This window comes from Physeter macrocephalus, chromosome 14 (genome assembly GCF_002837175.3).
Source record: "Physeter macrocephalus isolate SW-GA chromosome 14, ASM283717v5, whole genome shotgun sequence".
Classification (NCBI taxonomy): Eukaryota; Metazoa; Chordata; class Mammalia; order Artiodactyla; family Physeteridae; genus Physeter; species Physeter macrocephalus.
In genome coordinates this window covers 76,442,352-76,464,735 of record NC_041227.1, presented here as the reverse complement: position 1 = coordinate 76,464,735, position 22,384 = coordinate 76,442,352, and the positions used below count along the sequence as shown (strand labels likewise).

General features: G+C 57.0%; 1 protein-coding gene across 10 annotated transcripts in view; it reads left to right on the top strand.

Moving 5' to 3' along the window:
* BRI3 (brain protein I3) overlaps nucleotides 1–22,384 on the top strand; it is a 35,227-nt gene that overhangs the window by 673 nt on the left and 12,170 nt on the right. For 4 of the 10 annotated variants that reach the window (XR_003683002.2, XR_003683003.2, XR_008619313.1 and 1 more), the window contains exons 1-3: nucleotides 14,883–15,142; nucleotides 15,656–15,758; nucleotides 21,874–21,956. Coding sequence is in view for 7 of the 10 variants with exons in the window: in XM_028499335.2 (XP_028355136.1) it covers nucleotides 15,001–15,142; nucleotides 15,656–15,758; nucleotides 21,874–21,956 (328 nt within the window). In the remaining 3 variants the exon portion in view is untranslated. Of the gene's footprint in view, nucleotides 1–2,763; nucleotides 2,971–4,449; nucleotides 4,575–5,658; nucleotides 5,832–14,832; nucleotides 15,143–15,655; nucleotides 15,759–21,873; nucleotides 21,957–22,384 lie in introns of those variants that run through there. The other 6 variants (XM_028499337.1, XM_028499338.1, XM_028499340.2 and 3 more) reach the window with 4 other exon arrangements.

Here is a 22,384-nt window from a genome sequence, read left to right as displayed (position 1 = left end):
TGGGGAAGCCCTCCATGGGTTGACTCCAGAGGGAGAAAAGGCAGAAGCCTCTGATTCACCCTGGATGGCCTTATGGAGTCTTGTGTGTGATGAGGGAATGGCATTTGTGGACTGGCTTAGTCTGGAGATGTGAGTTGTTATGGATGATATGTTTGTGTCCCCCCCCCGCCCCGAGAATTCATACCTTGAAACCCTAATCGCCAGTGGGATGGTATTTGGAGACAGGGCCTTTGGGAGGTAATTAGGTTATGAGGGTGGAGCCCTGATGAAGAGACTAGAGCCTTCATAAGAAGAGACACAAAAGACCTCACGCCTCTTCCCCTTGTGAGGATACAGTAAGAGGGTGGCTGTCTTCAAGCCAGGAATCAGGCTGTCCCCAGACACCATCTCTACTGGTGCCTTGATCTTGGACTTTCAGCTTCCAGAATTGTGAGAAATATTTGTTGTTTAAGCCCCCAGTCTGTGCTATTTTTGTTGTAGCAGCCTGAGCTAAGACCCTTAGCATAAGGGCTTGGCCAGACAGAGGGGCTGGTTCCTCAGAGGAAAATGAGGGTACTGTTAGCAGGAGTGGCCACTAGTCTGCAGAAACATTAGTCTCAAAGTAGAGACCACTGGATTCTGTTCTGTGTGTGACACTTTGTAGCCATTTCTTCTCTCTGGCCTTGGTTTCTACTTCAGAAGAAGCATGAATTCGGAGCTCTCCAAGGTCCCTGCAGTACTCATGGGCTGTGACAGTTCAGTGCCAGTTTTCCTGGATTCAGGGTCTGACCCAGTGGACTGTCTGGGGACCCATGTTCCTCCCCATCGGCCACCCCCAGCCCCCAGTCCTTCCAGCCTTCGCACAGCTGACTCTTCAGTTATTGTCAGGAGATCTGCATTTTTCTGCCCTCACCGCAACTGATTATCCTCATTCCTGTTTCTGCTTTTTTATCTTAACTTTCATTTCCTGTTTCTTTTTTTAAAAAAAGTATTGATTTTTGGCTGCGTTGGGTCTTCGTTGCGGTGCGCGGGCTTCTCATTGCGGTGGCTTCTCTTGTTGCGGAGCACGGGCTCTAGGCTCTTGGGCTTCAGTAGTTGTGGTTTGCAGGCTCTAGAGCACAGGCTCAGTAGTTGTGGCACGCGGGCTCAGCTGCTCCGCGGCATGTGGGATCTTCCCGAACCAGGGCTTGAACCCGTGTCGCCTGCATTGGCAGGCGGATTCTTAACCACTGCGCCACCAGGGAAGCCCCCATTTCCTGTTTCTTCTCCATCCTAATGCTGCCACTTCTCTCCTGGGCCAGACACAGTGGGTTGAGGTTCCAGGTCCGCCACTCACTATGTGAGTCACTCACCCTCTGAGCCTGTGTCCTCCTCATCAGCAAAATGGGAATAACACCACCACCTGCCTCTTTGGGTTGGAGGCAGGATGAAGTGAGAAAGTGCCCGTGGAGCGCTTGCAGCAGCGCTTGGCACGCACGGAGCACTCCCGTACTCCTTGCAGCCTTCTTACCATCTCTGTGTAGCTGGGTTGGTGCACTTGCCATTTGCATCACTGCTTAGTGGAAGTTCCAGAAACACTTTAGAAACAACCCTGGATCCAGCACCCTCCCAAATGATTGATGGAGAGATGCTTTCCAAGGTGACGGGCGTCACCGTGTATATTCTGGTATTTGGGACAGGGAGGGATGGCTGGACTGATGCCAGGATGGGCTGGCTAGACTTGCCCAGCGGTTGTCCATCAGCCACAGGCAAGAGCTCAGGCTCTTCCTAACAGCTCCCCGCCCCCCCGCCGGCTCCACGTTTTGTGGTAGCCTCGTCTCCCATGAACCTATAAGCTCGAGCCTTGGCAGAGCTCCCCATGCGGCCCTCCCCGCTCCGTCACACCCCTAGGCTTCCACCACGCAGCTCCCACTGTGCCAACGTCCACCCACCTTCCTTCGTCCTCTGTCCATTCTCATTCAGGCTCAGGTCTCAGATCAAAGGTCAAGTCCTTCTGAACCCAAGGGAAAGCAGATCTGCGTTATTACGCCCTCATACTTTGTACTTTCTCCATTCTAGCCCCTCACATGTTGTATCGTAATTGTCTGTCTTCCCATCTGTCTCCCTGACCACACTGTGAGATCTCCAAGCGAGTGCCTTTCTTACTGACATTGGAATTTCCAGGGCTTTATCATTGCCTAACACACAACAGGTACTCAATTTTTATTAAAGGAATGAATATCCCTCCCTCAGTCCCCCAGATAATGGGTAAGTCACGCACTGAACAATGTTGGAAGAGCCTGAACCAAAGGGCTGTGGATTAGCCGAACCGACCCTCACACGTCTCAGCCCCCTGCGTCTCACCCCCACCTCCCCAGCACTGCGTGGCTGTCTCCAGCCTCTCATGACGCAGTAGGCGCCCGCCACGTGCCAGATGGAGGTGGCCAGGTTGCCCCTAAACTCTCTGATGGCGTATCTCTTTGTTAATCACTGTTTGAAGTTTCCTTTCTCTGTGGAACCTATTATTCACTCCGAGTAATCTCTTACTCACAAGTGGTACACAGTGTTTTCAGGCTTTTAATTTTAATTCTGCTTACAGTCATTCCTCCCTTGTAAAGCCAATCAGTCAGATGTCTGCCGTGAGCCTGGTACTCCTAGGGCGGGACCCTGGGCAGACTGCCTTCTCCAGGTCCCTTCTCACCACTCAGCCGGTGGTGCCCAGCTCCCGGGGTGGCCCACACCGCACAGGTCCTTCCTTTACACTCTGCTAGTGAAATTAATTTCAGCACTTTCATTTTTCCTGTGATACTTACGGTGCTAGATGAAACAGCTAAAAATGTGCTGTTTCCCCCATCTCTGGCAAAGGGAAACTTGCAGAAACGGTCTGTAGAAAAATGCAGCTCAAAGTTCATGTGCACGTCCAGATTCACATATCCAGGTACAGCCGACGATGCCCTGAAGTGAAGAGATGATGTTTTTGTGTCTAAGAGAAAACCTGCAAACAAACAAAGAGTGAGTGAAACCTGGAAGCCAGTGGTAGTCACTGTCCCAGCCGCCTGACCCTCGCCCGGTTATGCAAAGTCATGTAAACACAGCCAAGTCAAGCGGTCATTTGACAAACATTTTAGGAGTGCTTACTATGAGTCAGGCTTCGTGCAAGCACTGTTGGGAGTTCAGGTTGGTCAAGAGGCCTTTTCACCTGGAGCTGAAAAGGTCCAAGAGGGGAGAGAGAAATATGTTAGAAGGCAGGAAAGACTGTAACCCGTAAGGGTTTTTTTGAGTTGTGTGTATAAAGGCAATTAATTAGGGGTTAAGGAGAAGAAACTGATAAGGTCAGGGGTAAAGTACAAGGGTCAGGAGTAGACCAAAAGAAGACCCAGGGTAATTTGCTTAGCATAAGCAATGCTCCAGGAAGCAAAATAAAACTTGGACTCACACCTTCAATCCCTAGTGTTTATATTCCTGTAGGTATGTGGGTCTCTGTATTTATCTATTATCTGCCAGAAGCTTCTTAGGCCGGACCCACCTTCCGCTTGCTTTATGTGTTACCCTGCGCTACGCCACATGATGGCTACTGGTCGACAGCAGTTTGAGGAGCTTCTAATGGCACTAAACTTGCACAGAACGTTCAAAACCAGACCACCAGGGACTTCCCTGGTGGCGCAGTGGATAAGAATCCACCTGCCAGCGCAGGCGACACGGGTTCGAGCCCTGGTCCGGGAAGATCCCACATGCCACGGAACAGCTGAGCCCATGTGCCACAACTACTGAGCCTGCGCTCTAGAGCCCGTGAGCCACAACTACTGAGCCCGCATGCCGCAGCTACTGAAGCCCGCGCGCCTAGAGCCCGTGCTCCGCAACAAGAGAAGCCTGCGCACCACAATGAAGAGTAGCCCCCGCTCGCCGCAACTAGAAAAGAGGCCGCGTGCAGCCACAAAGACCCAACGCAGCCAAAAATAAATAAATAAATTTATTTTAAAAAAACACAGTTGTCCCGTAGACCCATTCAGTGGCAGGGCTGAGGCTGATGCCCAGGGCTATGTATGTGAATTTTACTGTCCCTTCCATCTTGCTTTGGACCCGGGGGATGGGACAGGTGGTGAACACTGGCCACCAGTGGCAGCATTCTCACCCCCTTGCATGGTTGCTGGTCTCAGATCTCACATGAACAGAGAGCTCACCCTGCCTGGACTGGAGACCACTTGCAGGAAGCTCCTGAGGTCCCCTCACAAGAATAAGTCCCGGCAGCAGCTCTTCAGTTACTTTCAAGCCAATAAATGTGCAGATGCAGAGAGAAAAACTCCAGGCTCCTGCTCTAAAGAGCTCGCTGCCTACCCTCCTAAAACCCCAGCTGTATCTTACTGCTACCTTGAATGCCTTTCTCATAAAATTCCTGAATTCCTCTTTCTGGTCCCCCATTGTTTTTCCAAGTATATGTTTTAGGGGTCAAGTACTCTGTTTGAAATCTCTTTTCCAATTTATATTTTACAGTTATGGTCACGCCTCTTTCTCCCCAAGTGATAAAGCTCATCTATTAAAGGAAGCTTTAGGAATGCGAATTTCGGGATTGTTTGACAAGCTACTTCACTGCCTGGTGTAGTTCTTTGGGCATCATGGTAAGTACTTGACAAATACTAGTGAACGGTGAGAGGTGGGGCAGGTTGTGGAGAGAGAGGGTGAATCTGGTTTCGGTATTGAGAGGCTTCCATAGGTTACCTAAGATAAATGTCTCCTGATCCGAAGGAAGTCAAATTAAGGGAAACTTCATAAAGGAAATTCCTCTAGAAAGTGACGGGGACCAGCAAGGGGTCAGGAGCAGCATATGGGATCCCCAACCGGGGCCTCTGACCACCAAGAAGGCAGGCGAGCTAGCCCTGGAACCACACAAGGAAGCCAGTTTCATCCCAGGTAGGAAAGAGTCAGTTGGATAACTGTGTATGTGGGCCAGGGGTCTACGAGAGCCCAGACCCTCTTTCACACTTGACCGAGGACGACCCTCGGGCTCAGGGTGGGAGGTCACATGGTGGGTCCAGAGGCAGCTGGGGTTCACCCTTCAGAGCCTGGCTCCTGACCCTACACTGCTGCCTCTCTGAGCAGTTTTCTGATTTCTCTGATGGGGTGACAGTTTAGCAGAGGCTGGAATACAGTAAAGGAACGAGGATGTGGCTCTCTCAGGGGAGAGGGAAATGGACAGAGGGTGCGTCAAGTGCAAAGGCCCGGGACCAGTAGGGAGGCCAGGTGGCTGGAGACCCGGCGCAGGACATCTTGAGGGAGACGGCCTCTTGGTCTGCAGCAAAGCCACAAGCTCATAGTGAAACCCCAAAGGGAACTGTTACTATGATGTGTACACAGAGGTAGTTGTAACTGCAGAAGATGGGGGAGTAATAGACCATGTTTAAGTTTCACTGATTTCATTGAGTAGGCGTGGCAGACAGACCCTAGAGTGGCCCCCGAGATCTCTGCCCCCCATGTAGCCCCCTCCCTTGACTGGGGGCTGACCCGTGACATCCTTCTAGCTGGCAGAACACTGCAAAGAGAAAGGGATTTTGCAGGTGTGATTACGGTGGCCAATCAGTTGATTCTGAGTTAATCGAAATGACGATTATCCTGGTCGAGCTTTTGGCTTAATTAGGGAAGAGCCCTTTGAAGAGAGACTTGGCTCTTTGCGGCTAGGAAATCTCTCTCCTGCTGGCCTTGCAGAAGCAAACAGCCGGGCTGTGAACAGCCTCCGGGCACCGGGGGCAGCCTCCAGATCCCAGGGCAGCCAACAGCCAACAGGAAGCCAGGACCCTCAGTCATCAGCTGCGAGGAAATGAATCCTGTAAACACCTCGCATGGGCCTGGCAGCGGATTCTCCTCACTGAGACCTCCAGGTAAGAATGCAGCCTGGTCGACCCCTTGATAGCAGCCTTGTGAGACCCTGGGCAGAAGACCAGCTAAGCTGAGCCCAGACTCCTGACCCACGGAAACTGTGAGATAATTAATGGGCGTTGTTTTCAGCTGCTAAACCTGTGGTCCTCTCTTGTGGAGCACAGAAAACTAATACAGTGGGTGGCTGCTAATGTATACGTATGCTGTCCACCCCCCACCCCGCCCCCATTATAAAGTGATGCTGTGTACTTGTTTCTGTCTGTGTAAGTAGAAATCGGTAAATGCACGGACCAAGGGACAAAGCTGGTGGCTCCCCAAAAGCAGGAAGTGTCCACACTGGTGGTCACTCATGGGAACCAGGGGGGGTCTGCCCCAGCACTCACACACACAAGCCAGGTAACGGGCTGGCTCAGCAGGGTGTTCCCAGGTCCTGCACTCCCCAGGTGTCCTAAAGAGAAAACTTAACCACGAGGGCTCAACCCTTCACTTCTGGGCGATGGAATCTCTAGATGGCCTTGCTAATTCTAATGCGATAATACTAATAAGACACACATAACTCTTTAATAATGCTAACAGAGAAGTCACTAATAAATAATGACAGGACCAGGTTAGTCGATCAGAAAAACCCAAAGATGGATTACGTAATACCGTATTACCAAGCAAGACTTTACAAATGCATCGTTTTAGGGGAGACACAAGGCGGCAAAGAGTTAAAACCGATGCGAAGGGTTTGAGCTTTCGAATCTGATCGATGTAGCAAATGGCATTTACTTATAAACAGCAGCTTTCATCCGATGGCCTTGGGGAGAGCCGTCTAGATCCAGCCCTGTCCAGGAATCACTCCATCTATAACCGAAAGGCCTTAACTCGGCTGATCAGAGATGGTGTTCTTCTTCTGTGGGGCCGTCAATCCTGGAAGAATATCAAAGTAAAGATAGCTGTAACCCGAAAAAGGTATTTGAAAAAAAAATAAAGGAAATAACGAAGATGTTAGTTAAATCCATGATGTTGATATTTGGAGTAAGAAATTGGTTTTGTAGTCATCACATTAATATAAGCTTTATTTGCTGTCTGAGGTGTTTGCGATATTCGAAAGAATCAGCCATGCCATATTTATAACTGCAGGTTACATTGTTTAAGAGAATTACTTTAATGTATTTGTAATCGTTGTTTAGATGCGCAAAACAAAGAAAGATGTGTAAAATTTGGTTCACTGGACATGAGAGTTACATTGAGCATTAAACAAGGTGCAGGGAGTGTGGATGCTCCTGGGACAATTGGGAACCCCATCAGCAAGTGAAAGGGATCTGGGTATGGAATCCCAATTGGGGGACCTGGCCTTCCAACAAGCAGGAACATATATTGATCAGACAGAGGACAGAGATCATGGGTATCTCAGAGGAGGAGCAAAGATCTCCAAGTGGAGAAAACAAATTATACAAGACGGAACATGTCCCCAGGTGGGGAAAAGGCAACCCTAGTCTATTACGTATGCATGTAACTGACAGGAAAGATGACAAGATCCACTCCACACCATTCACCAAGATCGCTGGGTTGGGGGCAGCAGGGGGACGGTCAGGTCTCGCCGAATGGCAGTGCTTGATGTGCCACTGCCCTGTGCAGGGGCCCCAGGCAGCAGCCAGTGCTCAGAGGCAATAACCACACTTGGCTGATGGTCGCTCACTCGGTGCCACGTGCCGTGTCCTGGACCTCTCACAAAGATCGGGTGAGTACGTGCTATTAATACCTCACTTTACAGTTGAGGAAACTGAGTCGCAAGTGGGCTCCTCCTTAGCAGGCTAAGGAGACGGAGGAGCGGACCCCAGACTGCCTGACCTCCTGGCGCCTGCGTGCTGAGCGTGGAGGCTCTTAGGCATGGTGTGAGGGGCGCCTGGAGAGACGGGGGTCCTGCAGGTGACAGAGGCCAGGCCCCCCGCCCGGAGATGGAAAAGCAGGCTTGTGTCGCCTTTAAAAGAAAGACCACACGATTACACCTCCGACAGGCTACAGGTAGGAAGACAGGAAGGAGACCTGTTTTCACCAAAGGCCACTCCTCCTAAATGAAAGAGGGGTAAGGGTTATGTAGTGGATAGCGCCAAAGACCAAAACTTACGCTACGGCACCCAGCTCTGCTTGCTGTAAGGATGTGAACTGCAGGTAACAGCTCAGTTTGCCGGCGGGTTCCTTGGGCAAGGCGGTTCGTGGTAAGCATCTGGGAACCCTCCCACACAGCACACCTGTTACCGCTTTCCACGTGCAGCAGCTGAAAGTACGGACGGCCCAGGGAGCACAGGACATGCCCCGGACAGAGTGCACGCCTCTGGGGTCCTCCCGCCGGCTCCCTGCACAGACCCCGGGTACCTCCTCCTCCTGGCGGGGGTGCACGACACCACTCCCCTTTCCTTGGGTCTTTGTCAAAACTGCAGAAGGAACTTGTCCTCAGAAAGTAAAGGGAGGAACCCGCGAAAGCAAACGAATGAAAGGTGGCCCCATTTGAGGGGGGCCTGGCTCCTGGAATTTCAGGGGTTATTTGTGTCAACATTCCCCACCCCTCCAGTCCCTGCTGACACTTTCTAGGGACACAGGGAAAAGCCTGACGCTGGTTGTCTTCGGTGCCGGTCACATTTTGTCGTCACCTGAGTGGCTCTCCCGCCCCTACAGACCATAAGTTATGGTTTTCATCAAGGATCCCCTGGGCAGTGCTCTTAAACGGGCTTCTCACCGAACCCTCCCAGCTCCCAGAGGTGAAATCTGGTTGGTGGCACCTCGAGCCTCTTCCTAGCGGTGGGACTCCAGGCTCAGAACCTGAGAATCTTGGATTGTGAGCCAGCATTCTGTCCCCGCAGAGGCGCGGCCCTGCCCAGCTCCTCCGGGCCTTCCTGTCCAGCGATGGCCCCGCCCCCGTGGCCTTCTCCATCACTCATTCATGTCGGCCCCTGCCCATCGTCTGCTGGAGCGTAAGGGGACTCTGCCCGGCCCCCGCCCTCAGGCTCCTGCCCGCCGCCCGGGGGCATCTCACTGAAGCCAGCCATGTCCACCGTGCAGGCAGCAGGTAGGAGCCACCGAACAGGGCTGGAGAGGGGGCCCAGGGTGGGCCTGGCCGGAGGAGGGTATGGAGTAGGTGGGGTGGCGGAGAGGGGCCCTCACGGCAGAGGCGGCCTCTCCTTCCTGAGGACCCCTGCCCTCTGCAGTGTTCCGGGCCGCTTGTTTTACAAAGCCAGGGCCCCATGACGACGTGGCTTCTTCTGCTGCCCTCTGCGGCCTACAGGAAAACTGAGTTATGTGGCAGAATAGAATAATGACCGAGAGAGCAGGAGACCAAGACTCTCCCAGGCCCCGCAGGGCCCCTTAAAAATCACTCACGATGGGGGGAGGCGGATGGGTGACCTGCAGAGGTCCCGCCCTGACCTAAGGAAGTGACCTCTCCCCTCGGCTTGGGAGTGGTCATTTGCTTGTCCCCAACCAAAGAAGACGCCTGGTTGTCACCAAATTCAGTGCTCTGGTAAATGGGAACGAGTCCATTTGGCGGTAGATTTCAAAGGCAACTACTTTCTGTAAATCTGAGTACCTTCCACTGACGCCTGGCAGAGGGTAGAAGATTTGAGCGGCCCATCATTTCCCCTGAAAGACACTCTGTGATCACAGAGAACACCGAGTGAGTCCCAAAGAGCGGTCGTTGTCTTAACGAGGGTCCCCCCTGCTACCTGGGCACTCTTGATGGTCCAGACCTATTTCAGGCCTGAAGTGGGGGCGGGGGTGGGTGGGGGACACACCTCACAGTCTCTGGGCCGGAGCTCAGTCTGGAGGCAGAGGGGCCTCGGTTTGAACCCTCACCTGGGCAAGTGACCCTGAGTTCCATTAGACATTCATTGAGCACCTACTACGTTCCAGGCACTGGGGATGCAGAGATAAGATACAAGGGGTTCAGTGGACCCGGCTCAGTGGGGAGGTGGCCTCTTTCCTCCAAGTTGGGCGTGATACCTGAGCGTCACGGCCTTGATACGAAGTATGAGTCCCCGCGGCGTCCAACGCATAGCAGGAGCGGGATACACGTTGGTTTCTCTCTCGAAGTTCCCTTTAGAATTGGCGATTCTGTCATTCTGGAAGGTGATGAGGTAAAACTGCCCCCCACAGAAGAGACATTGTACTTCTGAAAGGATGGTGGATATCTTTGTGTAAGAAAGCCCAGCTCCCAGAGGTGAAGGGACTTGTCCAAGTCACACAGGGAGTTTGTAGAACTCTCGGCATGGGGACCACATGCCTCCTCAGCATCCCAATGTGGCTGAAGTTTTCTGGGCCTCCCCCTGCCCTCAGTCAAGAAGTCCTGGAGAAGCACCCTGTTCTGTTAGTCTGAATGCGGCAGATGGAAAAAGCATTCAGTTCCTCTTGCGCGTGGTTGCCGTAAACGTGTGGACTTTGTGTTTTAGCTCATCGTTAGTCCAGACACATCACTGACATCTATTGATACTGCAGTGCTTTCCAGAGGTTTTGAGTGCAGCGGCTTGGTAACTTATTTAGCTAGAAACTTTCTATTCAGAACTTACTCTCTGTTCTTGCGAGAATTGCTAGAAAGTGTTGACTTGAAGAGATGCTTCTGTGTTTCATTGCACAAGTAAGTGTGTTCTGCTGGACAGGATTATGCAGTGAGGACCGCCTCTTAGAGACTGAAGGGCGAAGTACGGATTTAAATGTAGTAATACATCCAGGCAGACCTCGGAGGTATTTTGGGTTTGGTTCCAGACCACCGCAATAAAGCGGGTCACACAATTTTTTCTTTTCCCAGTGCATAGAAAAGTTACAGCACACTGTAGTCTATTAAGTGTGCAATAGCATTAGGTCTAAAAAAAAATGTGCATACCTTAATTAAAAAATAATTTATTGATAAAAAATACTAATCCTCATCTTAGCCTTCGGTAAGTCGTATTAGTTACATTAAAGATCGCTGATCATAGATCACCATCACAAAGATAATAATAATGAAAAAGCTTGAAATATTGGGACAATTACCAAAATGTGCCACAGAGACATGCAACGAGCAAATGCTGTTGGAAAAGTGGCGCCGACGGACTTCCCGCGGGCCTTCAACTTGTAAAAAATGCAGGTCTGCAAAGTGCACTAAAACGAGGTCTGCCCGTGTACTGTACTTGTGATAAGACTGACCTCGTGATTTGCATGAAATTGTCGTCTGTGTTGTGTAAAAACATCTGTGCTTAATTTCTAAAATATTTAGAAAGATTTTCCTGGTAGAACTGTAAGGCTTGCCATCAAATGGAAAACTCGGTGTTCATCGAAGATAAACATTTAGCAAATATCTGGCAAGGGCTTTCTCCAAGCCAGGCACTTGTAATCAGTTACAGCCTTGAATTTGGAAATGATATTTGCTTCCTTTTTTTAAATTTTACTTTATTTTTGCCACAATCCCAACCACGTGAGGTGCTAGCTTCTCAGATGTGCAAGCAGCCCATGTGACGGGTTATCAGCACTTCTCAAAGCCTGCCAGAAAGGGCGCAGTCCCGGTTTTGGTTTCCTTTGGCTACATCCGAGGACAGTCCTTGGTGACAGGCAAGGTCTGGAGGACAGTGGCACCTTCCCTGGCCCCCTGGCCAGGGGCCAGCACATCCCCTACCCGACAAGGTCCCCTGCTGAGTGCTCCCAGCGAAAACATGTACGGATAGCAGTTAAAATCATATTCTCACTTCTATGGAACTGGCAATGCTAAAAAAATTTCTTTTGTTAATGTATGCATGATATAAAAGTGGATTGGGAGCAGAATTTCAGAGACCTGAAAAATAGAGGAAGGTATGTTTCCAAGCCTTCTTCAAGAAGAGAGTGTTTCTGTTAAAATCAGCACATGGCTGGCTTTCCTCTCATGCGTTCGTCATGGAGGCCACGTGCCGGGATCGTTAGGGTCACCTGTGCTGGATCAGGGATCCAGAGATCCACCTTCTGTGGCTGCGAGACGGCGGAAAGGTCACGGAACCTCTCTGTGCCTGGGTTTCCTCGTCAAGCGATTGGGGGATGTTGGTGCCTACTTCTCAGGGTGGCCCCAAGAATGAGCTGAGATAGGAAGTAGCTTGGAGGTGAGGTTACTCCCAGAGGCTGGCCTTGCTTCCTGTTTCATATAGAAAACAGAAGCAATCAGAAGCGAGCGTCCCCTCCCTCCTCCCGCCCACCTGCCCGAGTGCCCACGTGCTCCACCTTCTCCCTCTTCTGTGGGTGGCTTGTCTTGGACTCTGCCAGGGACCCCACACCCTTTTTCCCACTCCCCCACTCTTTCTCCCCTACCCCTCTCGTCTGCATCCAATTGTTCCCACCAACTTGCAAACTGTGCTGTTACTTTCCCTTTCCCTTAAAACACCAGCAAACTGGCAAACACACAAAAGCTGGTCCTTGCGGCCTCCTCACGGCTGGCGCTCCGACCTCCTTCCAGACTCTGCCCGCCTACTGGACCAGCCTCTCTGAACAGCAAAGTACAATCGCACACCACTCACTGCACCGCCTTGCTGCCTCACTCCCTATGCCCTTGACCTGCTCATTCTGCACGCCCCCCCCCCCACGACTTTGCAGCACCGGCCCCACCCCATTGGAGTGTCAGCTCCACAAGGCAGGATGTCGCCAGTTTTGTTGCCTCCTGGGGCAGAGTGTCTGCTCCAAAATACTTGTGGGTGAACTGCCACTGAGACGGCGCAGGTCTTTACCCGAAGGCTAGCGCTTCACGGATGCGTACACTTTCCTTTGGTTAGGTGTCGCTTCAGGATGTGCGCGTTCCAAGTCCACCTGGGCTGCCCAGCCGCCCCACCCGTCCCGTCCCCTCCTGTTGGCTCCTCCTGATCCACATGCAGGTCCTGGCACCGCTGTCCCCTGAGCCTGGGACCCGAGTGTCCTGAGTCTCCCATATCCACCCAGGAGGTCGCCAGGTCTTAGCGGGCTCTTCACCTCACGCACCTTGCCTCTCCTCCCCGTCCCTGCAGCTGTCCCTTCCTCGTTGATGCCCCTGCTCCTCTCACCCTTCACGCTGCTGCCAAAGTCATTTTTCTAATAGGAGATCTGATGCTCCTACTTCTGTATAACTCCCAGCGGTTCAGGCCCCTCCCAGGACTCCGGCCGCACCAGGTGACCTGGAGTCTCAGCAGGTAGTGGGGCTGCTGCTCTCTGGGACTGCAGTTCACTCTGCCTGGAATGCTTGTCCCCTGGTCCCTAGGGACCAGTCACTGCTGGCCATACTTTCAGGTGGGGCACTCCCGGGGCACCCAGGGTTCACGGGCACCTCTAACTCTCCCCCCTCAAGCCTCGCTTGCTGCACTGCTGTAGTGAGGCTTCCTACTGGACCGCTCCTTTTCCGTGGCCAGTTATCTTTGTTCCCCTCAGGCCTTGCTTGGGGGAAGCTTGGAGAGCCAGTCACCCTCGGCTCAAAGAAGGAATGACAGGGAGGGGCCTGATTTGTTGGGAAGTCCCACATCCTGTCATTCACTGAAACGGATTTCCAAGCTGGGGGGCACTGCTGGGGGCGAAAATCTATTATTGGAAGAGAAGGGAGCCTGAGGCTATGGATTCTTCGGAGTTTGATCTGTAAACACAGACACACACGTGAGGAAGGGAAAATTAACCATGAAATTGAAGGGACATCTGCCAACTTGAGTCTGATGGGAAAGGCTGAAGGGTAGGCGGGGAAGATAGGGGCTCCCGCAGGAGTGTCCACAGCTGACGAATCTTAGGAGGCCTGCCCCGAACCCACTTTTCCTCGCTCCTTGGTGAGGCTTGGGGTTGCGCCTCAGTTTTCCCTAGGGCGGGGCGGGGGGGGTGGGTCTTGATTTTGGCTGCTCTCACCCTATGGTTGCTCACAGCTGCCCCTTGGAGTGCAGGGCCTCCCCACCGTAGCCGGGACCTCTGCTGGCCGGAAGTCCTTGGCCACTCGGGGCCAGCCTCCATTCTGGACCTGGCTCTCCCCCCAGTGCCAGCCAGGCCCTTATTACCCGGCCGCCCCTGCTCCCTTCCCACTGGATTGTTGGGCTACACTTGCGATAAAGAATCTCGATGGTCTCTTAAGAAAAGCTAAAAATGAGGCGGGGTCTGAGAGTTGTCCCCGAGCTAGAGCAAAGTGCGGGTCACGTGAGAAAGGCTGGGAAACCCCAAACGCTGTAAAAGGCCCGGGAGGGGTGCAGGGGGAGCTACAGGGTGTCAAGGCCTGAAGCTCACACATCTGTTTGTTTAAAGTTTTATTACAAAGCCATTAAGCTCCAGCATGTGACCTGGTGCTTCCGTGAGGGCGTGGGGCTGAGCGGCCTTGGCGGTCCAGCCTAGGTCACTCCCCTCTTCTGAGCCGTCTCCGGACTGTGGACCAGTGGTCAGTACTTCCCTGGGTTGCCGTGAAGACTACCGAACCGAGGGGCAGCAGTGGGACAGAACGTGCCACACAGCGGTGCCCGATATTTAGGGTTTGTCCCCAACAGGGGGGTTAATTCGTAATCAGTGGCCACAACCCCTCTAAATGACCGAATTTAGTTTGTCAAAAAGAAAACCGAGGAATTGAACACCAGCTGAGCACAAGCAGGCACGATTCGCAGGGTCGCTCAGAATGCGGAGGCCCCGGCCCCTCTGCCCGGGGCGGTGACAACCAGGGGGCGGCCTGGGGGCTCGCCTCGCCAAGCACCTCCTCCGGGCCGCCCCTGCCCCCCAGGCCTCAGCCCTCCTCCCTGCTGGGTGGGCTCGGGCCCCCGAGGCCCAGCGGGCCAGGAGCGCCGGGAGGGACAGGTCGACAGGCCGTAAGGTCACGCCCCTAGTGCGGCGTCTCTGGGTCGGCGTGGGGGCGGGGGCTCTCCTCGCGGTGTGAGGTCTGGGGCCGCGGATGTCGGGTGCGGACGCCGGACTGGAGGCCCGCGGGGCGGCTGAGAGCGGGCGCGGCTCCTTTAAGACGCCGCCGGCCCCGCCCCGCCCCACCCCCCCGCGGGAGCCGCGCCACGTGACCCGGGTCTTGTGACCGGCGGGGGGAGGCGCGGGGGGAAGCCCGCGGCACCCGCCTCCAGGGGGCCCAGCCCCGCCGCCGCCGCCGCCGCCGCCGCCCGCGAGGAGCGGGTCCCGCCGCCGGGCGTCCGGGCGTCCCCGCGAGTCCGAGTCGGAGCCGAGTCAGAGCGCGAGCGGGAGCCGGGCCGGGCGCGGTGGGCGCCGCCCGCCATGGACCACAAGCCCCTGCTGCAGGAGCGGCCGCCCGCCTACAACCTGGAGGCCGGCCAGGGCGACTTCGCGTGCGGCCCGCACGGCTACGGCGCTATCCCCGCCGCCGCCCCGCCGCCGCCCTACCCCTACCTCGTCACAGGTGGGCCCGGGGCCCTGGGGGCGGGGTGGGGTCGGCCCGGGACCGGGGCTGGCCGAGCGGGCGGGGCCCGGGACCCCGGGAGCAAACTTTGGGCGGAGTTCTGTGGCGACCTTTAACCCCGAAACCAACTTTTCTCCAGACGCGGCTGCGGCGGGGGCGCGGCCGAGGGGAGACCCGGTGGCGGGCAGTCTCAGCTCCGCGAACCTGATGTCGGGACCCCGAGTCTGGGTGCCGCCCGAGGGCCCTCAGCCCACCTGCGCGGTCGCGCGCCCCCGGCTCGCCCTTCCCGGGAAGCATCACCACCTCCCTGTAAATTAACTTTATTAATGAGATGCTGTCTGCAAGTTAGCACTTGATAAGGCCCGTAGTAGGCACTTAGTGGACGCTGTTGTTGTCTTGATTTTGAAAAGGATGCGAGTTTTTGGTGGGGAGAGGGGAAGGGCAGGAGAAGTAGACCTCTGACTCCCCGCGTTTTCCTGCCTGCCCCCTTCTGATGTGCTTTCCTGCCCACAGGGTTACCCACGCACCACCCCAGGGTCTACAACATCCACAGTCGAAATGTCACCCGGTACCCTGCCAATTCCATCGTTGTCGTTGGAGGCTGCCCTGTCTGCAGGTATGTCACGGGCCTGGGGGCCCCAGAAACCTCTAAGAACACACTTACTGAAACTCATAAAGGCAGGATCGTTTGGAGACACGGTCAGTCTTGGGACAGGCTGCTCACTGGGGTGTGGGAGAGAGTGGGTTCAGTGGTCCTTGGGTCCATGCACCTTTCATGGGGCAGAGGGGGCTGGGTTCTCTTTCCTGGGGGAGTTGCGTGCTTTGGGGGCCACTGATTCCCAAGTGGGTGAGATGAAGAAACGGTCGCAGTCGGACTGGCGGCCTCTTACCCCGGTTCTGGGAGCTGCAGCTTTGCTCTGCGGTTGATTCTTGAAGGTGGCAGAAGGTTCCCTTCTCCCGGAAGGGTGAGTTTGAAGTGCGTGGGCAGGAGAGCCCTGACTCAGGTGGCCCGTGTTGGAGGAGCTGGAAGGCCAGGGGGCGGGCCGCTTCATGCCATCAGGGCCCTTACCTGCATAAGGGCAGCAACGCCGAGGTTCTTTGGGGGTGGGAGCGATATTTCAGATTCTCAACCTTGAGCCTCCAGAATTTTCTGTTTTTGTAGGGCCTGAGAGGCAGCTATTAGATGCTTGTTCTGTATGGGTCCTGAGGATTCAAATTCAGATAAGACTTGGTCTTTGCCCTTGGTGGATTCGACTGCATGGACAGTTTAGAAAGTCAGGGCAGACTTGGCAAGGACCGGGTTTTCAGCCTGGAGAGGGAGGGGGGTGGCGGAGGAAGTTGGAGTTCGTGAGATGGAACTGAGAAGCCCTGGTTTACACTTAGGCTTAATTTCAAAAATGTATCAGGGACGCCCACAGTGGAGTCGAAGGGAAGTTAACAGTTTGAGACACAAGGGTCAGTTGTATGGGGAGACAAGGGCCTGGGAAGAGGGGGGACGTCTGGAAGAGGGGGCAGGAGGCTGGACCCCCGGGACCAACCGTGGGCTTGCTAAAGGGGCTGTGGGCAGGGGAGAGCCCTCTGGGTTGCGTGCCGGCCAGGTGGACCTTGATTTGCAAACCCTAAGCAGGTGTCTCTTCCGACACATCTGGTGATACTCTGGCCTTTGGAGAATGTGAAGGGGGAGGGGAGACAGCTGGCCGCCTCCGGAGAGGCGCTCTCTGCACCCTGCACCGGGCACCTGTGGGCGGCAGAGTTCTTGGGGTTGGGGGCATGTGGGTGGGCTGGGAGATGGGCACGGCCTGGGAGGCTGGTCCCTTGCGGAGAGAGCCATCGGGAACCCTATTGGAAGGTTGCACAGAGAGGTGGGCGACGGGAATCCCGCTGTGCTTGGCTTTGGTTCCGGGTGCCCAGAGCCTTGCCGTGTGCACGGCCCTTCTGTCCCCAAGGAGCCTAGCTGGGCGGTTCCAAGGGCCTGTTTCCGGGCGGGAGTGGTTCCGAGCTATATCCTGAGTGTAGGGAGGGGTTCAGGCTGGCAGCTGAGGAGGCGCCGCACCTGGAGCAGAGCCCTCTGGCTGGGGTTTCAGCGTCTCCCCGCGGGGCCCAGCCTGCCAGACGGGCTGGGCTCAGACCCTGGCCTTGCCAGCTGGGCCCCGTTTCCCCATCTGGGAGATGGGGTGTCTGATGGGATGGTCCAAGGCTCTTGTTGGCCCACGGCCCTGAGCGTGGAGGCGGGGAGACCAGCAGTGGGGTTTACGGGTCACGGATCCCCCAGGGCTGTGAGCTTCCAGGCTGCTGCAGGACGGGGAGCATTTCCCCTGACCCCTCCCTTTCCCTGGGTGGGAGCTGTCACAGCGGAGGCCCCGGCTTCTGCCCTCAGCCCCCAGCGTGCCGAATGGGGGTCAGCGTCTCTCTGCTCTTCTGAGGAGGGGCTTGGGCTCAGGGCGGCTCTCGGGCTGAGGGTGGGCTCCTGCACCCGGGAACAAGTTTCTTCCCTTTTGTCGGGATCGCCGACCTCCCGGTCTCTGGGTGGTGGGCGCAGCGACGGGGAGCAGGTGCTCTGAGAACGAGTTTGGGGGCCCGGGTGGGGGGCAGACACTCTGACTGCCTCCAAGGCGTGTCTTCCGTGGGGCCTTCTGTCAGTCTGAGGACAGATGCCGGCGGCTAGGGCCCTCCCGGCCTTGGGCTCTTCCACAGGCGGGTCCCGGCCCCTGCCTGCAGTGCCCTCTGCTGCCCGAGAGCGGGCTGGGGGCCCGGGGAGGCGGGCCGCAGGAAGCGGGGGAAGGCCGGGTGCTTCCAAGGAAGCTCCGCGGTGGTTTGGGGAGAGGGTGCCTAGTCCCCGGGGACAGCCCGTGTGGCCCCTGTCCGGCGTCATAGGGTTGGGAGACAGGCGCCTTCTCATGTGACCACACTTCCTTCCTTCCCAGCCAGCCCGCCAGGCTCCGTCCCTCCCAGGGAGCTTGGCAGGAGTTTGCCGAAGTCACACGTCTGTGATTCCCTCTGAGTGAGGCCTGGCGTCAGAGGCCTGTGCCACCTGTCACTTTGCCACCGTCTGAGCTTTCCCTTAAGCAGCCTGACCCCATCTCCGCTGCTTAGCCGCCATGAGAGCATTTCTTTCTACCCCTGCAGACAGTGAGCATGCGCCTCACCCCACCCCGGCCCGCCCGCGGCCCCTGTGCACTGAGCACCGCCTTGGCTGGTGGGGCTTCGGCCAGGCCTCGGGCCTCTCTGAAGCTGTCCTCCGCTGGGGCGTGGGCTGTCCCTGGATGAGGCCGCCTCGGGTCTGGGGGCCCAGGGCTGCAGTGGGAGGGCCTGTGCAGAGGGCGCCGGGCAGCGCGGGTCGGAGGCTGGAAGGTCCGTCGAGGCGTGGGGCCTGGCTGCACCCGGCTCCCCGCTGGGCGTCGCTAGGCGTCCGGTCTTGGGGGTGACCAAAGAGGTAGGAGGGGATCCAGGAACGGCTGGGGTCTTGCAAGCCAAGACAGGAGCTCAAGGAACAGCTGTGGAGGTCAGGTGCTGCCCAGAGGCCGGGACTGTGATGAGGCCGGGGCTCCGGCCTCGCCCCCGGGAGCGGGCTCTCCCCGGCCCGAGCACTGATGAGCCGGCCCCGGCTCTCGGGCTGCCGCGGGCAGGGCGTGCCGACCGTGGGGGCCTGGGAGCGCTCGGGGCCTCTCCGTCCAGCTGTGCCTGGACTGAGCCTGGGGCCCCGGGAGCCCCGGGCAGGCCTTGCCACCTTGCAGGCCTCCCGCAGCATTTGTTCTGCTTGGGGAGGCTCTGGGCTACCCGGCCGCAGGCTTGCTCAGAAGCGCCCCTTGAGTGGCCGGCGGCTTCCCGCCCCCGTGGGACCCTGGGACAGCTGGGGGCGAGGTATGACCTGGTCTCTGGAGGGGGCTGGCCAGGTGCTGTGGGGCGTCACGCCCCACCCCTGCCTGTCTGCAGGCTCGTGGCCACCTGCACGAAGCCCTCTGCTTCCCTCTCCCAGCTGGTCTGGGGTTGTTCTGGGGGCGGATCCTGACCTGAGGCCGCCTCGTGCTGGGAGCAGTGGTGGCGCTATCTGGGGTGGGGGGGCTCAGAGGGTAGGGAGGCCCTGGGCTGGGGTCGGGTCCGGATTGTTCCCAGCCAGGCCACTCGCTGCCTGAACAAGGCTCCGGGCTCCAGCGTCGTGTAAGGGGGACGCCACGGGACGGGGAGGACGCTGTGAGGAAACGGGGGGTGGTGAGGATGGGATGGGACACGTGGGTTGCAGGGTCTCCGCCGTGCTCGTCCTGGGGCCCCACCCAGCCCAGCTCCCTGAGCAGATGGGTGTCAGTGGAATCGAGTGACCACTCTCCCCGTAAGGTCAGAGTCCGTTAAGGAAGTGTTTTCAGAATCAGTTCCCAGATTTCTCCGGTTTCCGTACCCTCCCCACCCCCACTGCTCAGGAATGGGGGAGGGGCCTTTTAACCATAGCCGAGCTGCTTGCTCAGTTTGGATTCGGAGCCCGTGGATGAAGAGGTGAAACTCACTCCGAAACGGTGAGGGCTTTTGAGGGGCTTGGAGAGAAAGAGAGGCCACACCACTTAGGAGAGGCTGGCAGGACGGGCAGGGGGTCCCCTCCCTCCTACGTGGTCCCAGAGGGGCAGGTTTGCTCTGCAGACTGCTGTTGCTGCGTCAGGACTGGCCTAGAGACCAGATTGTGTTCTCAGTTCCAAAATCTTCTGATTTTGGATTTTTAAAAACAGTAAATCATGCCAGCACTGCTTTTGAGGTTTGGTCAGTACCCATGGTCAAATATTAACATTTCTGCAGCAGGACACAAATATTAAGACTATAAATGGCCACACATCAGGTCACATGTGGCTGCCAGCTGGGTTTGTTACAAACTTATAAAAAAGTTCTGCATTCAGAGCTCGTGGCATTTGGGATTGTGGGTAAGAGGTGTGGACTTCGGGTAGCAGGTCCCTTGGGCTGGGAAGCCACGTTGGCGGGTCGGGCCATGGTTCTCCGTGGAAGGTCTGAGTGTGGAGCAGACCCGCTGGCAGGGCCCGGATTCTGCCCACCTCCCTGGCTGCTGAAGGGAAACTGGCTGGCTCTGCCACCTTCTTGGGGTGGGCTGGAGGTGAATGGGGGAGAGGGCGTGGGGTCTCGTCCCATCAAACCCGGACTCCTGACTGAGGGTGTTGGAAAGGGGAGGCCCAAGCTGCCTGCTCTGCTCTGGCTCGAGTGAGTGATGGATCTGGACAGAAAGCACTGCAGGTTTGTGGAATGAGGGAGTGTGTTCCTCCTGCCTGGGGTGCCGGGCGTCCCCCGGCTGGTCTGGCTGCTGCTGGGAAGCTGTGCTCATGCGGGGCCAGTCCACTGGCCTCATGGCAGGGAGGGCCTGGATGAGAGTGACCAGCCCTCCTGGGCTTCCTCCAGCTTTAGACAGTGTCGACCAGGGTCTGGGGTCTGGGTGGAGAATTGGGGAAGAGGCAGATGGGGGGCTGTTGCTGTTTGACCCCTGACCCCAGAGGACAGAAACAAGTCGCAGACAGGCCAGTTCACGTGGACGCGGGCACCAGGCAGCACAGGGCAAGCCCCCGCCCCTCCACTGTGGGGAGACGGCCGCCACTCGGAGGGCTTCTCCAGCCAGGGGGCGCTGGGCGCCCTCCAGGGCCCCGAGGGCAGCAGGGCGGGACCCCGCCTGGCCCCAGCCTCCTCCTGGGATCTCCTGGAGCCTTTGAGTGGACACACTGGGTTCTAAGCTCTGCCTCTGAACAGCTTTGGTCCTTAAGTGAGATAGCACAGAGCGTCTGGTAGTCACTGTCCTTGGGCCTCGCTGGCCCCTGGAGGGGACACGAGGCACCCTGGTGACTCAGAAGGTTCTCAGCTGGTACAGGTGACCCAGCTGTGAGGCCTAGTTCAACTCTGTCCTGTGCTTCTCCTCCCTTGGACATTCTAACCGAACGTACAAACCGGTGTGAGTCTGGGGATTTCAGCTGTAGCTGGAACCTGGTTCGGTGCCTGGAGGAGGCAGGGAGATGGGGCCATGGCTGCCCGAGTGGTCCCAGGCCGCCTGGCCGCCTCCAGTTATTCTCAGGTGGCCTGATTAGTGCCAGCAGGTGTAGGAGCTGTCGGCAGCGACTGCACAGAGCAGGCGTGTTCCGGGCCTGTCACGGCCTCCTTTGTGTGGAGCCACAGGTGGTGGCTCAGGGCCTTCTCGAAGCCCCCGCTCCCTACTTCGACCGCGTGGCCTCGGGTGCTCTCTCAGCAGGTTCTTCTGCCACCTGGTCTGAGAGGGCCTCGAAGCTGGGGCAGGTGGGGTCTGGACGGGCACGGGGCAGTGTGGTGACCCGACAGCCTGTGTTGTACTGTCTGTGCCGGAAATGGCGGCTCTGCTGACAGATGCTGGCCAGCTGATGCGCTTTCCCTTGGGGCGGGCCTGGCCTGTGGGCGGCGTCCGTGAGTCTGGGCTCAGCAGGAGTCTCCGCTGCAGGGCTGCTCAGAGCCTTTCCTCAACTAACTCGGGGCGTGAGGCGGGTCCCCAAGACCCCCCCCCCCCCCCACTGCCCTTGGTCTCTCTGCAGCGCTGCCAGGGCTTCCGGTGGCCAGGCCCGCTGGGAGGCGCTGCTGAAGTGGTGTGTCCACCGCGCGCTCTCCTCCGGGGCAGGGCTTGGAGTCGGTGTCCGGGCTGAGCTGCCCCTCGCTGGGCCCCCGCAGCCCTGTTTGCCCCCCGCCCACGCTTGTTGGTTGGGCTGAACCTTCTCCTCTCCACACAGGCGGCCAGAGGAGGGTCGTGGGCATAAAGGATCCTTACCGTGTTTGAGGACGATAAGTGGCTTCAGGAAGCCCAAGGACTTTGGTGTGTGCGTGGGGGGATGGGCTGGGGTCCGGAGGGCGGGGCACTGGTTCTGCGCTGCAGCTGGGGCGGGGCGGGGCTGGGCCTGCGGCCCGGGGAGGAACGCATCTTGCGGGGGGGGGCGGGGGCGGGCATCGTCGGGCGTCGCCCGAGGAGTTGAGCACACGGCTCCTGCTTCCCCCCTCCTGCTTCCCCCCTCCGCGGCCTTTGAAAGGGACCCGGGGTGGCGCCCTCGTGGGCACACGGTGGGGGCGTGGCCCTATGGCCCCTAGCAGCCAGAAACAAGTCACGTTGAAGGTGACTTTTTCCAAGGTGACTTTTTCTGAAGAGGAAGCTTTGAGATTAAATTTCTCAAGATAAGTGACATTGTGTGAACGTGGTGTGAACATGGCTGATTTTAGTCTTTCACTAAAATCTGCTCCCCCCACCCA